The sequence below is a fragment of the Malus domestica genome, chromosome 07 (genome assembly GCF_042453785.1).
Source record: "Malus domestica chromosome 07, GDT2T_hap1".
In the NCBI taxonomy this organism is placed as follows: Eukaryota; Viridiplantae; Streptophyta; class Magnoliopsida; order Rosales; family Rosaceae; genus Malus; species Malus domestica.
Window position 1 is genome coordinate 6,742,593 of NC_091667.1, and position 13,844 is coordinate 6,756,436.

The window sequence follows — 13,844 nt, forward strand, 5'->3', positions numbered from 1 at the left end:
TTTCAAGCTCAACCATACACAACCACCCCGTATTTCAAGCTCAAAATTTGTGGCCTAATTCTCATAAATAAAAAGAATGTCCCTATTCAACAGTATAGATACATAAATTTACAGCCAAGAGTTTGAAAACGGAATTGATAATTTATGAATTTCACGTCTTATGATGACGAACAGAGAGATCGGCGAGCCCTGAGAATTAGGGATTTAGGGCTGACGGAGAAGAGCGAAACTACTCCTTACTTCGAAGAGAAGGCTGAAAAAGGAGAAAACAAATCGTGGTTCATGACTCACGACCTGGAGACGCTCTCTATGATGGATGATCTGTCCAACTAACTTCAGATCTCAACGATGAAAGAGAGAAATGAGGGCATGTTCGGAATTTTGAAAAATTCATTAATCAACCCTCTTCACCCGCCACTTTAAGAAAAAAGCCGGTTTTTTAAAGTTTTTTTTTGCTGCTTCGGGTTTTCAGCTTTTTTCACTCAAAACTGTGAAAACAAAGCTGGTGTGTTTAACAAATTTCCCCAGCTTTTTTGGGTCGGTGCTTTTTTCAAAGTTGAGCTGTACCAAACTGGTACTTAATCTAAACCAAACTACATAGAGAGCAATTCGAGCTTGCATGAAGAGGAATACACTGCTCTAGTCAACTTGACTAGCCCGCGTCTACCACATTTCATAACAAAATCTGGAAGTTACTAATAGCATCAACATCAACCTTGTAAATTAAACACTCCAACTGCAGATCTTACCATCCTCACCTACAAAAATTATTTGTGTAAGGAGGAAGTATCTACTTACATCCGCTTACAAAACCTGCCGACACCATAGCAAGGAAAAAGTTCCATCTCTTCTTTCATCTCCCTTCATCTCTTTCTCTTGGCACCAGCTCCGGAACCTCGGCTGCCCTTTTTCACGCTGGCAGCAGCAGAACCACCTCTACCTCTGCCAGCTGGTGTCTTCTTTGCACTTGTATTAGGCGCACCCTTCAAATCGAATTGTACTTGCACTCCTGCACGGTATGAGGAACACATAAATCATGCATTCTGGAAACACATACATTTAAATAGCCTGAATATGAGAGCCTTCGAATTTAGACGCATCCATTTAGGATACTACCAGTTACCTTTTGTGTTCAAGCTTTGCAGTTCCTTTTGCAGCTTCTCACCAACAGCAGAATCTTCTGAAAGATTGTGAAAAACAATCACTAAGTGAGCACCAATAAGTCAGATGGTACAAACCAGAATTGTTGAGTACAGAAGCAAACTAGCTTGCGTAACCCTAATAACATAATTAAAACTTTTTTTCCTAAGGTTCTTCCAGCAATTTAATAAAAGAATTACAGTAATTCGAAAACAAACCATTTCTGGCCATGTCAAGTTTCTTGACAAGAACAGAGCAAAATCCTGGAACATTATTTCAATATTCTACAGAGATGCACACTCAGAGGCAATAATATACCAACAGGTAACGAAAGAACATTTCTAGAAGCGTTCCCTGTATTTCCTTTCTGCAATTTCAGAATCCCAGAGAGCATGGAACATGCCTCCATTTCTTATGGAGTACAACATGTTAGCATACACCATTTTTATTTTACAGCACCATGATGATAAAGCTTTCTGTTCCAGAAACATCTTAAGGCAACACCTTTTCAAAAAAATACATAGCAGAACAAAATGGCCATTTATGGTCGTGACACCTTAAAACTAAAGTAGTCCCAGCAAAATGAATTATCCATAAAACAGAAAACGAGCAGCATAATGATGACAGAAAAACTTACCCAAGTCCTCTGTATCTGACGAATTCTCATCTTCACTCTGAACCAAAGTATCATCATTGTTCTCTCCAATTGCATCATCAGATGGTTCTAAAAGAGCAGCAATCCGCTTCTTAGGGGCCTTTTTCATTCCAGGAATAGTGACAAAATCTGCAGCTCGTACCATCCTTGTTTTGCTTCCTTCTTTGTATGCTTTTGTCAGAGCTGCTTTTACAGCAGGCACTATGCCATCTAGCGGATTTGGATGCCCCTGATATAAAGCATATCAATGAGAAAAAATTGAAAATTTTGGAGCAGTATAGCAACAGCAACAACCAGGCCTGAACCAAGGGTTACCTGATATTTGGATAACTCCACAATAGTATCAAAGTCATCCTGACTAATGGAGTAAGTATTCATGAACTCCACAACTTCCTGCACTGCTTCATCCTGATAGTGTGTAACACAGAAGATGGATTTACAACTGATCATCAACACAACTGTTTTACATATTTTGCAATTAACGTATATATTCATATACTAGAATAGATTATCTCCAACCTTAGGCAGTTCACGGAGAGGCACAGTCAATCGTTTCAGAAGAAGAGAAAGGTATTCAACTCGCACTGTTTCCCTAACCAATTTACAAACGAGAAATTAAGAAGCTTCCAGGGTACACAAAATCAGACAAATAAAATAAAAACAGAGTAGTAGAGAGAGGGAGAGAGGGAGAGTTAGTGGTCTTGAATGTACACATTCACTAATAAAAACCTTGGCATGACGAACTTTTTAGTTCTTTTTGTCACAACTACATGATAAAATATCAGGAATCCAATTAAATATATCGAACATAATCCAACAACTGGAAATTTCCAAATTTTTCAAGTTAAAATGCAACAGTAGGACTGAAAACAGAAGGAAAAACAAAAGTAATTACTAAACTCCTAAACAAATATAAAACGTTGAAGTTTCCTTGGCAAGGATACCATGGCCATGCACACACAAGAAAATATAAGCTTACAACTTTCCAGATGGATCTAAAGTTCTAGGGATCCATATAAACACCATTGGTTGTCTACTTGTATATTATTTTCGATCCCGATATAAGTTGATAACGTTCGGCATTATGGCCTTGTTTGGTGGCTGGGATTGGATTGCTGAACGAAGAAACGGATGTCACTTCCAAAGTTTGTCCAAGTTTAAGGTAGAAGATGGATTATGAAGGATTGACAAGGATAAGTTTACTTCATGACTAGTCCATCTTCTACCCTCAACATGGAAACTTTTTGAAAGTTGAATCAATTTCTTGCTTCAACACGCTGAATCGACTTCTCCCATCCAATCCAATCCTTGACGCCACATGAGGCCGTATGGTGGCATAAGCCATTGCAAAACTCAAATGCATTAGGTTATTGACCAAAAATTCGAACATAGAACAGAAACTACCTCCCCGAACTAGATTCACGAGAAGCAAGAAGATGGACATGCAAATCTTCCAAGAGCCTACGATTCTTTCCTAATGTTGAGTTCTTTCCCAGCCACCCTCCAAATCTATTAAAATTCCTTTCTCCCTGCACAATAAGGTCAACTTGTGATGCACATAAACATGCATATTTGAAAACACTAGGAAGATACAACAACCACCACCAAGCCTTATCCCACTAGGAAGACATAACCCAAAAAAAATATTTATAAAGTGAAGAAATGGGTTAACAAAGTTTTTTTTCCAGTGGGGTAATTAAGTTGAACCAGTGGTCCAATGACAGCAAAACTTCTTTACAATACTATTCACAAAGTCAATAAAACAAGATCCCTACTATCATGTGCACCCCTCTGCGTGGCTTTATAGTGTAATGGGATCATAGGAAAGCTGTACAAATAAAATCGGACAGACATAAAAATAAAAAATAAAAAATAAATCATAACAGAACCATTTATATGAAGGCCACAACAATATGTGCATCGCTAGAGCACACAGAACGAACATGTTTCCAAGGCCAAAAAGAGGACCAGTTAACACTCTTTGAATTTATAAACTTGCAAGGAAAAGGAAATAAATTACCTGCTCAAGTGTCTCTCTTTGCCCCCGCAACAATGCAGCACTGGTTATAGATATAAAATAATACCACGAGTCAGAAATTATGAATAACTTCATAAATAAATTATCTCAGCTGATGTAAAGAAACATACGGAATTATAGAGGATGAAAGACAAGCACTTTGGGAAAGCTGCCACTGCCGATATTTCCTAATCTGTACATTGAAAATATCTCCATTGCCAATAGACTCAGCGGCACGGGCAATCAAGTTCAGACGTTTAATCCCACTATCATCTTTAACAGCCGCACTTGGCCTATAGTTGACATAATTTTCCTGCCAGAAATTGAAAAATAGAACTAATGTATTAGAATATTTGAACTTTTGGCTACAAATATGATCATTCGGAAAGAAAGAAAAAAAAAAGAATAAAGGGTGCAGTTTTAAAAATTTGACGAGTGCAGAAGCATAAGTAGATTCAATGTTCAAGTGAATGCAACTTTACATCCAAGTCCATCAAGAATCAAAGTAACCAAAAGAAAAGAAGTAGAATAACATTCTGATTCTAGTCATTTGCATGGGAACAAGCAGCACTAAGATCTTAAATCAACTCACATGATTTGAAAAGTTGTAGGAGCGTAGTAACACTAAGCCGCATGGGAAGAGAGATAGAGGGAGATGAGAGGAAGAATCTGATAACTTTGAAGTCAAATTTTCGATCTTTTCTTCCTACTTAATTGTTATTGTACCAAATTACGAAATATTCAAAATTATATCTCATGAACAGATATTGCTTTTTCTGTTTTACTTTTGGTCAGAGTCAAGATACAAATGTTAAACAAGTTTTTCATATTCAAGCAAGTTCAAAAACATAAAAGAAATTTCAAAAAATTGTATTTCTCAGAAATAAAGCTCCTACTAGGTAAGTGTCCCTTCGAAATTCTGGCCCCCATTAATACTATCTCCCACTGGAAAGCATTACCAGATAAAAGCTTCTTACAGTCATATTTTTACAATAAAAATTCCATTCCTGATGTTACCGTCATATCTTTACAATTAACCTATGCATCATGTTTCCTCCGGTAGTGTCCGTAAGTTTGAGGACCTTCTAAAAATCATATACTAACTGTGGGGTGGGGATTGTGCATGGAAATTATCAATAAAAATGGGACTTGGCATTGTTTGAAGATTTTCGACCCGTTTCGACATGCCTGCTGTGCAACTTAGCATGTCAAAGTCATGTCAGAGTGGGCGCTAGCCTCGCTTGCTGTTGACAGGAAGCGAGGCTAGTGGCGAGGCTAGCAGCGTTTGAAAGTGAAACAAAACAAACTAAAGCATTGCACTGTTGGTTATAGCATTTTTTTTATTCAGTATATGCCAGCCAAAAAGCAAGTGTGCTAGCAAAGGAAGAACCTGGATTAGAAGAGGGACTAGGTCAGGATCACTCATGCTCAGGTCAACTCGCTCATCCATTCGCAGCTTTCCAGCATTAAAACCAAACAGCCTGCAAGCATAAAAGACAAGTCGGCATCACGCACATGGTAACGAGAAACAAAAATACCGTATCTGGTCATACAATAAATGTCAAAGGTTATACGGGATAAAGTAAGGTTTTGAACATCGTGACAGTGGAGTTTTGTGGGATAATGTAACATTTTGTGAATTGTGTGACAGTATAGGTTTTGTGGGATAAATTGAGGTTTTGGACAATCAATTTTTTTGAAGAAGAAACGATAAAATTTTATTAAAACAAGAACATGAATTACAAAAAAGTGGATAAGAAATCCACTATCTAGCAAAACTAGCTAAGACCTCTCAAGAAAATCTATTTACAAGTAACTAAAGCTAAACCAAATTCATTTTACGGCTGCTAACATATCCCTCACTATATGAGAAAGAGAATAATGCCTGAACTCATTCGAAACTGATGCCCAGAGGGCTGCCCAGTATCTTACTCTACCCATAGTTCTACCCCCACTCCATTATAATCCTCAAAAACTCTTCTATTACACTTCAACCAAATGTTCCAAAAAACTGCCGACACCAAACAGCCCCACAAAGCTTTGGCTTTCCTCCCCTTTCCTAAGGCCTCGAACTTGGCCTTAGAAGCTTGAAACAACCCTTTGGAATAACCCAACTTGCTCTGACTTCCAGGATAACTTCCACCACAACTATATTAGGTAAGCACAATGGAGAAAAACATGATTAACACTCTCCTTCTCAGTTTTACACAAGCTGTACCAATGGGGAGAAATGCAAATAAAAGGCATTTGCCTTTGAACTTGATAACAGGTGTTAGCCTTCCCATAGCCAAGAACTTTGACTTTCGGGGGAGGTTTTGAATTCCAAATCTGAGAAAAGGGTCGAAAATGTTGCACAGTTCCATTATCGGCTCTCTTCTGTGTTTACAGAAATACTATATTTTTGGCAGATTGGAGGGCTGTACTTATTTAAGCTGCAATGTGTTTGTATTCTTTTTGTATGGTAGATGGAAAACTTCATTTCTCATAAATAATATTTTTTTTTAAAAGAGATTTGGTTCAGAGCAGTAAGTAGTTCTGATTTGTGGATGGTAGGTTAGTTTCTCTATTTCTCTCTCAGTAAATAGCTTGCCCATGGCATCCTATTAAAAGCAAAAATATACATATAATTGAGAGCAAAGCAGTGAAGTTGAAAACATGGTTCAAACAACCTCAAATTGTGATGCATGTATCAATCAAGAAACCAAGTTCAGAAAATGCAAATGAATAAGAGACAAACATATCAAAGATTCAAAAGACAACAAGATGCAGAGAACCAGAGCCAAAAAGAGATCTTTGCTGCCATACTTGTCAACAGCTGTGAATGGTGAAATATCTTCATCCTTTGAACTGCTTAATAAACGCTGCCGTACATCATCATATTTAATGACAGACATTGAGAGGCTCATATATTGCAATTGGTTAACTGCCATTCGCATGTCTCCATTAACTTTTTCTGCAAGTTCCTCAAGAGCAATCTGAGAATGAATAGAAAATTAATCAACAGGGGGGAAAAAGAATCTTTAGACACATGCCGGAAACCAGAGAAGCGCAATGCCTGATCACATGTAAAACCATAGTACAAAATGATTATGAAGGTTGGCACTGAAAAAAAAAAAAAAACCAATACCTAAACTGAGTTCGGTCCTAACAACATCTCATCCCAAGGAAGAAAAAACAATTACAAGAAAAATAGTAGGGGAAAAAAGAGAAAATGGAAAAACAACTACACTGTCAAGAACCATATAAAACTTTACTAAACTAAATTAACAGGGGGAGAAAAAAAAATTAAAATTCTACAATATGGTGCATTACAACAGCAGAATTATGTCCCACATGATATTTTGGTGAATGGAAGCTTTTGTAGCACTATAGTAAATGAAAACACCAAAAAGTGTACTACCATCACCATGGGAAAAAAAATGCACTCAGAATTGGAAAGCATTTACCTCATTAACTTGAAGGCCTTCAGCATTTGCAACTTGCATCAACCTCTTTGCCATCTACAAACCATAAACAAAATTTAATAACAGCATATTGGCACCAACCTTATTATTCTTCAAAAGTATGTCAAATATAAGTGTCAAAAAGCCTGAAGTTCCAAAATAAAAATCACTTGACAAAATCTCAAATGAGATTTCCTTATCCATGCGATGCAGACACACAATCAAAAACAAAATCTTGCACATGGAAATCACTATTGCAGAGTTTTATAGATGAAAATTAATCTTCCCCTTCCTGGTCAACCAATATACTATGTCAACCCACTTGTTTAACGATCAAAGTTTATATTTAACAAGAAATTTTTGTAGCACTCAACATCACAGTGCAACAAACGTTAAAGCTTATACTATAGAAGCATGTTGTAAAATTCTTTAAAAAAATATTAGTCAAGTGAAAGGACACGTGTGATGAGGTGTATGGTGAGCATACACAATAGTTATGGTGGTGACCAAAAATGCTCCCACATCATAACCAGCATAAATAATTTCAATTTTCATCGCAAATGTCAATTTGTATGTCTGAATCAGACAAACATAACATTGCATCAACGTAGCACACCAAAAAAAAAAGAAGAAAAAAAAACTTCAACAAGAAGGCATGATTGAGAACGAATAACTAAATGTGCAAGTGACTAGAAGAAACAATATGAATATTCTTCTAAATACTCAAACATACAGAGGTACAGACAATTTAGGGAGGTGGAAGGAGACCTGTTGCTTGGTAGGTTTGCGAAAGCTGAGAAGCAAACAGTAGTTCACAAGACTTTTCAGTTTCTGACTGTAACGATCATTACAAATGCAGATGATAGGAATTTTTGAAATCTTTATGCTTGCAATAAGATCAGCAACTCCTCCCCGATCTCCAGCAGACATCCCATCAACCTCATCCATAATCAGCACAGTTTTTGGATGCTTTGATCTGCAAATTTAACTAAGCATCAACTAGAGAAAATAATTCTGTCAGGCACATCCTATGTGTAAATGCACCCCAAATAATATATACTATAGATTAGGCTTAATTACTGTGTTCCCCCTTGAAAGATTTCTCTAATCCCACTTAACCGCAAAATCACAGCCAGGATCCCCCTCTCTGCCAAACCCCCATCCAACCCTTCCCTGAATTCCAACAGATTTCGCTGCCAAACCTACTCCTCATACCCCTTCCTCCCTGCGCACCCTCACCCCCAATCTCCCCTGCTAGCAACAACCCAAACCCCCATCCCCACCCTCTCTCTTGTAATTTTTTAAATTTCCCTCTCCTTATGAATCCCACTTGAGCCACATCAGCAGCTACAGAATTTTTTACGAACTTGACAGTGAGGGGAAAAATGGGACTCAAAAAGTGCGATTAGGAAGAAATACTGTAATGAAGCCATTGTTGAGAGATAGAGGGAGAGTAAAACCAACCCATCCATGCTCAGGCCCTTGTTGCTGACAAGCTCTTTAATTGAATTTGCATTGCTTCCACCAATTCCCTTTTCAATCTTTGAATCAGCTTTCCCACGACTGTCACTAGCATTTACCTAAACAATTCAGCAATATTCAAATTATCTTTTAGTTCTGCAAAATTCAAATATAGCATGAGAGAGATAACAGAATATAGCATTCAGTAACATAATTCAGCAATATTCAAATTATCTCATAGTTCTGCTTATTGGTTAAAGTATGACACCTCAATTGCCTGGAAACCAAGCATCTGGCTGACTAACTTTGCAGACGTCGTTTTCCCTATACCAGGTGTTCCACTTAAAAGTACAGCCTTTTTTGCACCAGAATTGATTGGGTTTTTTCCTTTTTTCTTATCTCCAGTATCAAGAAATTGCTCATTCCAATGTGACAACCAATCATGAAGCTGCTTTACCTGCAGATTAGACATTACATTATCTGTATCAAGCTTACTTCTTCTTCCCAGAGAGATGCATGTGCAGACAACAATTCAACAGCACATGCAATGGTGGCAAAACAATGACCAACATACCAGTGATTGATTACCAACAATGTCGTTAGGAACCTTTGGCCTATATTTTTCTGTCCAAGTAAAAGTAGAATGCTCGGTAGTTTGCTTCTTACGCCTAGCAAGGGAGGCATCTGACTGCAACTGTTTGCTAGATGCACTTGATGCCAACAAGCTTCCGGTGCAATCTTCTGGAACATTCGCATGCCAATTTTATAAGAAAAATCCAATAATGATGCAACTACTTTTGTTTTTCAAATAATACGTAATTGCTTAATTAGCCTCAAAATCCATATAACAAGAAAAACATTACTTTTGGTCTCCATGTCATAAAGAGTCCACAATAATTTAAACACTTGTGAAAGTCGAGACAAATAGGAGGGAAAAATGAGCAAAAAACATCACATCACAAAACATAAAGTTGATTCTGAAGAATAGAAAACAACTAAAACATAAAAATGTAAGTTTTATTCCCAAGTAAAACTGAGAGCAGAAAACTTTGGATACATGGTCCCAGTTAGCAAATAAAAAAAATGAAACAGAATATAAGTTAATCATACTGATACCATCTATAGTTTGGAACACTTCCTACTACCCTATGAACATAGTATGACAAAGAACAGATAATAACCACTCAAATAGCAGAATGAGATGAAAGCAGTACAGAAAAAGATGGATCAGGAGCCATCAGGAAGATTATTAAAAACCAGGTAAATACAAGATAAACTACACAAAACAAAGCAAAAAAAATTAGTCCAAAACAGCAGGGCAATCAATTGTAGCAAACTAATAGAGATATCATTGAAGTTCGGGGAGTCCCAAAGAGAAGCCATAAATGAATTATATCTAAAAGTGTAGCACAACTTCTTCTTTTTTTTCTATCATCAAAAGTTCACGTATTCATTCCTCCCCACACCACCCAAACAGACGCAAGATGGCATGCTGCCACAAGGTTCCAAAGTTATTTTTCATTTTCCTTCCCAAAAAGCATTCAGACAACAAAGAACCACAGTGCCATGAATCACCCAAATTAACCAAACTAAAGGACCACATCTGCTCCCAATTGTGAACAGAAGAAGAGAGTGCAAAATACATGATCAAATTATTCACCACAACAATGAACAGTACCTATTGCCCTTATATGCTAGCTGTGCAAAAATATGCATAAACACCATGGACACAAGATAATTGAGAAATAAGACACCCTCAAACCTTTTCATACATTTAGATTATAGAGCAAACCCTTGAAGAAAAGTACAAATTCAATCCCTGGAATTGGATTGCAATATAAGAATTAACCTAAATGGGCACCACAAGCAAGCATGAGAGGGAGAGAAGCAACTAAACATCTACATAATTCAATAGAGGGAGAAAAGCAACTAAACATCTACATGATTCAATGGCCTAAATGTATAAAGAGGACAATGCAAGAACACAATGAATACATATATTACAAAGTTTGACAGAGAAAACAGATAAATCAGAATGAAAAGCAAGTTTCCCACAAGCAACAAACTATTGAGACCTGATTGATCATGACACACATACACACAGCGTAAACCCAGCCAAACCAAAAACCAAATTGTAAATCTGCAATTAGAACAACACACCCAAATTACTTAATGAACTGGGACGTACTCTTCAATGTTACTTTCTTAGGGCTTTTACTGGGCAAAGATGCTGCTGCAGCATCATCCACAGATTTCTTTGCTTCTTGTACAGGTACTTTAGCACCAATAGACGCCCGAATCTTACCAAACAATCCATCCTCGGTAAGAAAAGCCGTACTACAGAATACAATTATTATTTAGATAAAAATAAAGACAGTATAGGAAATATGAAAAATCTAGTTCGGTTTAAGACAGCAACCCAAGTTCTTTGGCTTTGGAGGATTTCCTTCCCTCAATATCTTCATCACATAAAAGATAGTTCTGCAAATAGACCATGTTAATCAAATGTTAGCAGTGGTATGTAAATCCAAGGGAATACAAGATAGAAACATCAACAAACCGTTTTCTTGCTGACAGATCCAGTAATACGACCGCCATGACGTTTGATCAAATCCTCTGCTTCTTCTCTTTCCAAACTGTAAGTAGTAAATTTTAAACTTCAATATTAGAATGAATGGAAAACAAACATTTATTGAAATCTACCAAAGAAAATAGGGAAGAAGAAACTCATGCTGCCAGACAAACATTATACTTGAAACTATAATACCTACACAATCCTGACAAGCATGTGAACGTCACAAATATATTACAATAAATACCTGTCAAGTGTACCACTAATTACAAAAGTCAAGCCAGCTAAACAATTAGGAGCACCTTCAGGAACTTCCTGAGACATGCAAACATGGACTAATAGTTAGCATCAAGAATCAACAACAACAACAACAACAACAAAGCCTTTTCCCACTAAGTGGGGTCGGCTACCTTTTCTCCCTTGTGTGGAGGATCTTTCCTTTCTCCATAATTCATAAATCCGCCTCGTCCAGCGCCCCTGCCTCTTCCACCAGCTGGAACTGCCGAAGCACCTCTTCCACCACGACCCCGACCAGCTGGCTTGAGGGATGATTCGGCAACCTTTTCATCTTCATCGCCAGCTTCATCATTAGCCATAACCTTCTGTGGGATTCCTGTGCCAGACGTGCTCTTCAATTTCTTACTAGGAGTGGCATACACTGATTTCTTCTTCGAATTGGAAGAGACAAAATCGTCATCGTCGTCAACATCAACTTTGTGAGCTTTTTTTGCAGGTGAGGGTTTAATAGATTCATCAGGATCCTTGTGAGGCTTTCTTTTGGCTGGAACTTCAGTTGTTCCTTTTTCATCTTTTGGCTTATCTGTGGGGAAATACTTGCTAGTTTTCCTCCTGCCAGAATTTTCTTGACCTCCTTGCACCTGGTTTATCACAGATAACAGAATTAAAGAACAAAATGGAAACCTTATTACGATTAATATAGTTTCACAATTCCCCTGTTCTGTGCACTTGCCAACTACGGGTCAGTGGCATTTCGGTTTTGGTTCGAGATTCTGATTGATTCGTCTACTATAGGGCAACCCCAAGCCAACAAGGCTCCCCACTTTGTGAGGTTTTTTTTTTGGGGCGGGGGGGGGGGGGCAACGTCTATCATACACAGCCTTACCCTTGCTTTTTGCAAAGAGGCTGTTTCCACGACTCAAACCCGTGATCTTTTGGTCACAAAGGAGCAACCTTTATGTTGCGCCAAGAATCACCCTCAAGATACACACAATATGACTAAGAAAATAATCCTCCTTTTCATACAATTTTCTCAGCAAAACCGAGCAGTGGAAAAATCATACTTTCATGTGGTTAAAAAAGAACATTTGAAACAAACGTAAAATGCAATGAACCTACTGGTTCTTTAGGCTCAGTCTTCTGTGAAACGGTCGCCTCCGGTTTTTTGGTGTTTCCCTTGTCGTGCGACTTCATAAACCACTTCCTAATATCGGCCTGGGATTTGATTCATCCAAATAAACAAACGCCAGACAAAAGAATCAAGATTTCATCATCAACTTATGAAGGGCAAGAAGAATAATCAACAGTCAAATCTTTAAACCCTAGAAAATGCAGTTTGGAGGAAAGTTTAGCATGAAAAAAAAAATTAGTAATCTGAAGTTACCATGTCTGAAGCTTTGGTTAAGCTACAATGCAGTATCAAGGACACTAAATTATCTCAGAAATCAAACCCTCACGGAAACTTGAAGAGGTCTTTGCCTTGGGTTTTTAAGGGTCTAAAAGGGAGGCTTTTAGTCTTGACAAAATGGTGGGATTCTTGAATACCCTGTTTGGGTAATTTTACAAGGGTCTTAAGAAAACAAGGGATCAACTCGACTAATTAAACTGTATCTCAAACCCCTCCTCCGCCTCAAGAGGTAGGATTGCGTCGTCTCTCCTTCCTTGTGATTCCTCTCCCTCTCGCTGCACTGTACCTCCCTTCACGCAGTCACGCTGCACCTGCACTCCCTCGCGATCCCACGCCTGTTACCTCTTGTTTGGTTGCTGAGAAACAAAGTCAAGTGCTGTATTTAATAATTGTATTGTTTAGATTTATTTTATTTTTATAAATATTTTGTATTTAAGTACTAAATCATTCACTCGTACTCACTAAAGGAGAGCTTGAACTTATGTACTTGTGTAAACCCTTCACAATTAATGAGAACTCTTCTATTCCGTGGACGTAGCCAATCTGGGTGAACCACGTACATCTTGTGTTTGCTTTCCTATCTCTATCCATTTATATACTTATCCACACTAATGACCGGAGCAATCTAGCGAAGATCACAAAAAGCGACCGATTTCGTTACCTATGATCTATCTTGCAAGAGAACGGAGAATTAGATGGAGATCTCAACCATAGAATACGAGCTGGATGGAAAGAGTGCATCCGGCGTGTTGTGTGACCGTCGTAGGCCACTGAAGCCCAAGGGAAAATTTTATAGGACGGCAATAAGGCCAGCGATGTTGTATGGCAGAGAATGCTGGGTGGTGAAGCATCAACACGTACACAAAATGGGTGTAGCGGAGATGAGGATGCTTCGTGGGATGTGTGGGCAC

At 38.0% G+C, this 13,844-nt stretch overlaps 1 protein-coding gene across 1 annotated transcript; it reads right to left on the bottom strand.

The window, feature by feature from the left end:
- Positions 1 to 831: 831 nt before the first annotated feature.
- On the bottom strand, positions 832 to 13,339 carry LOC103438855 (replication factor C subunit 1). The gene is made up of 22 exons (XM_008377396.4): positions 12,910 to 13,339; positions 12,645 to 12,740; positions 11,699 to 12,166; positions 11,536 to 11,603; positions 11,277 to 11,352; positions 11,136 to 11,197; positions 10,905 to 11,053; positions 9,291 to 9,457; positions 8,985 to 9,173; positions 8,720 to 8,835; positions 8,024 to 8,231; positions 7,259 to 7,312; positions 6,618 to 6,787; positions 5,203 to 5,293; positions 3,944 to 4,125; positions 3,816 to 3,855; positions 3,200 to 3,324; positions 2,315 to 2,387; positions 2,111 to 2,203; positions 1,778 to 2,024; positions 1,124 to 1,180; positions 832 to 1,009 (listed from the first exon to the last, which is right to left on the bottom strand). Exons 1-22 carry the CDS (start codon positions 12,910 to 12,912, stop codon positions 864 to 866), a joined length of 2,880 nt encoding a protein of 959 aa, XP_008375618.3. The 5' UTR covers positions 12,913 to 13,339; the 3' UTR covers positions 832 to 863.
- Positions 13,340 to 13,844: the final 505 nt, after the last annotated feature.

Coding starts and splice junctions, on each gene's coding strand:
- LOC103438855 (XM_008377396.4), bottom strand. Junction 11,198..11,276: donor GATCTGTCAGCAAGAAAACG/GTTTGTTGATGT, acceptor GTCTATTTGCAG/AACTATCTTTTATGTGATGA. Junction 3,325..3,815: donor AAAGAGAGACACTTGAGCAG/GTAATTTATTTC, acceptor CTTATTGTGCAG/GGAGAAAGGAATTTTAATAG.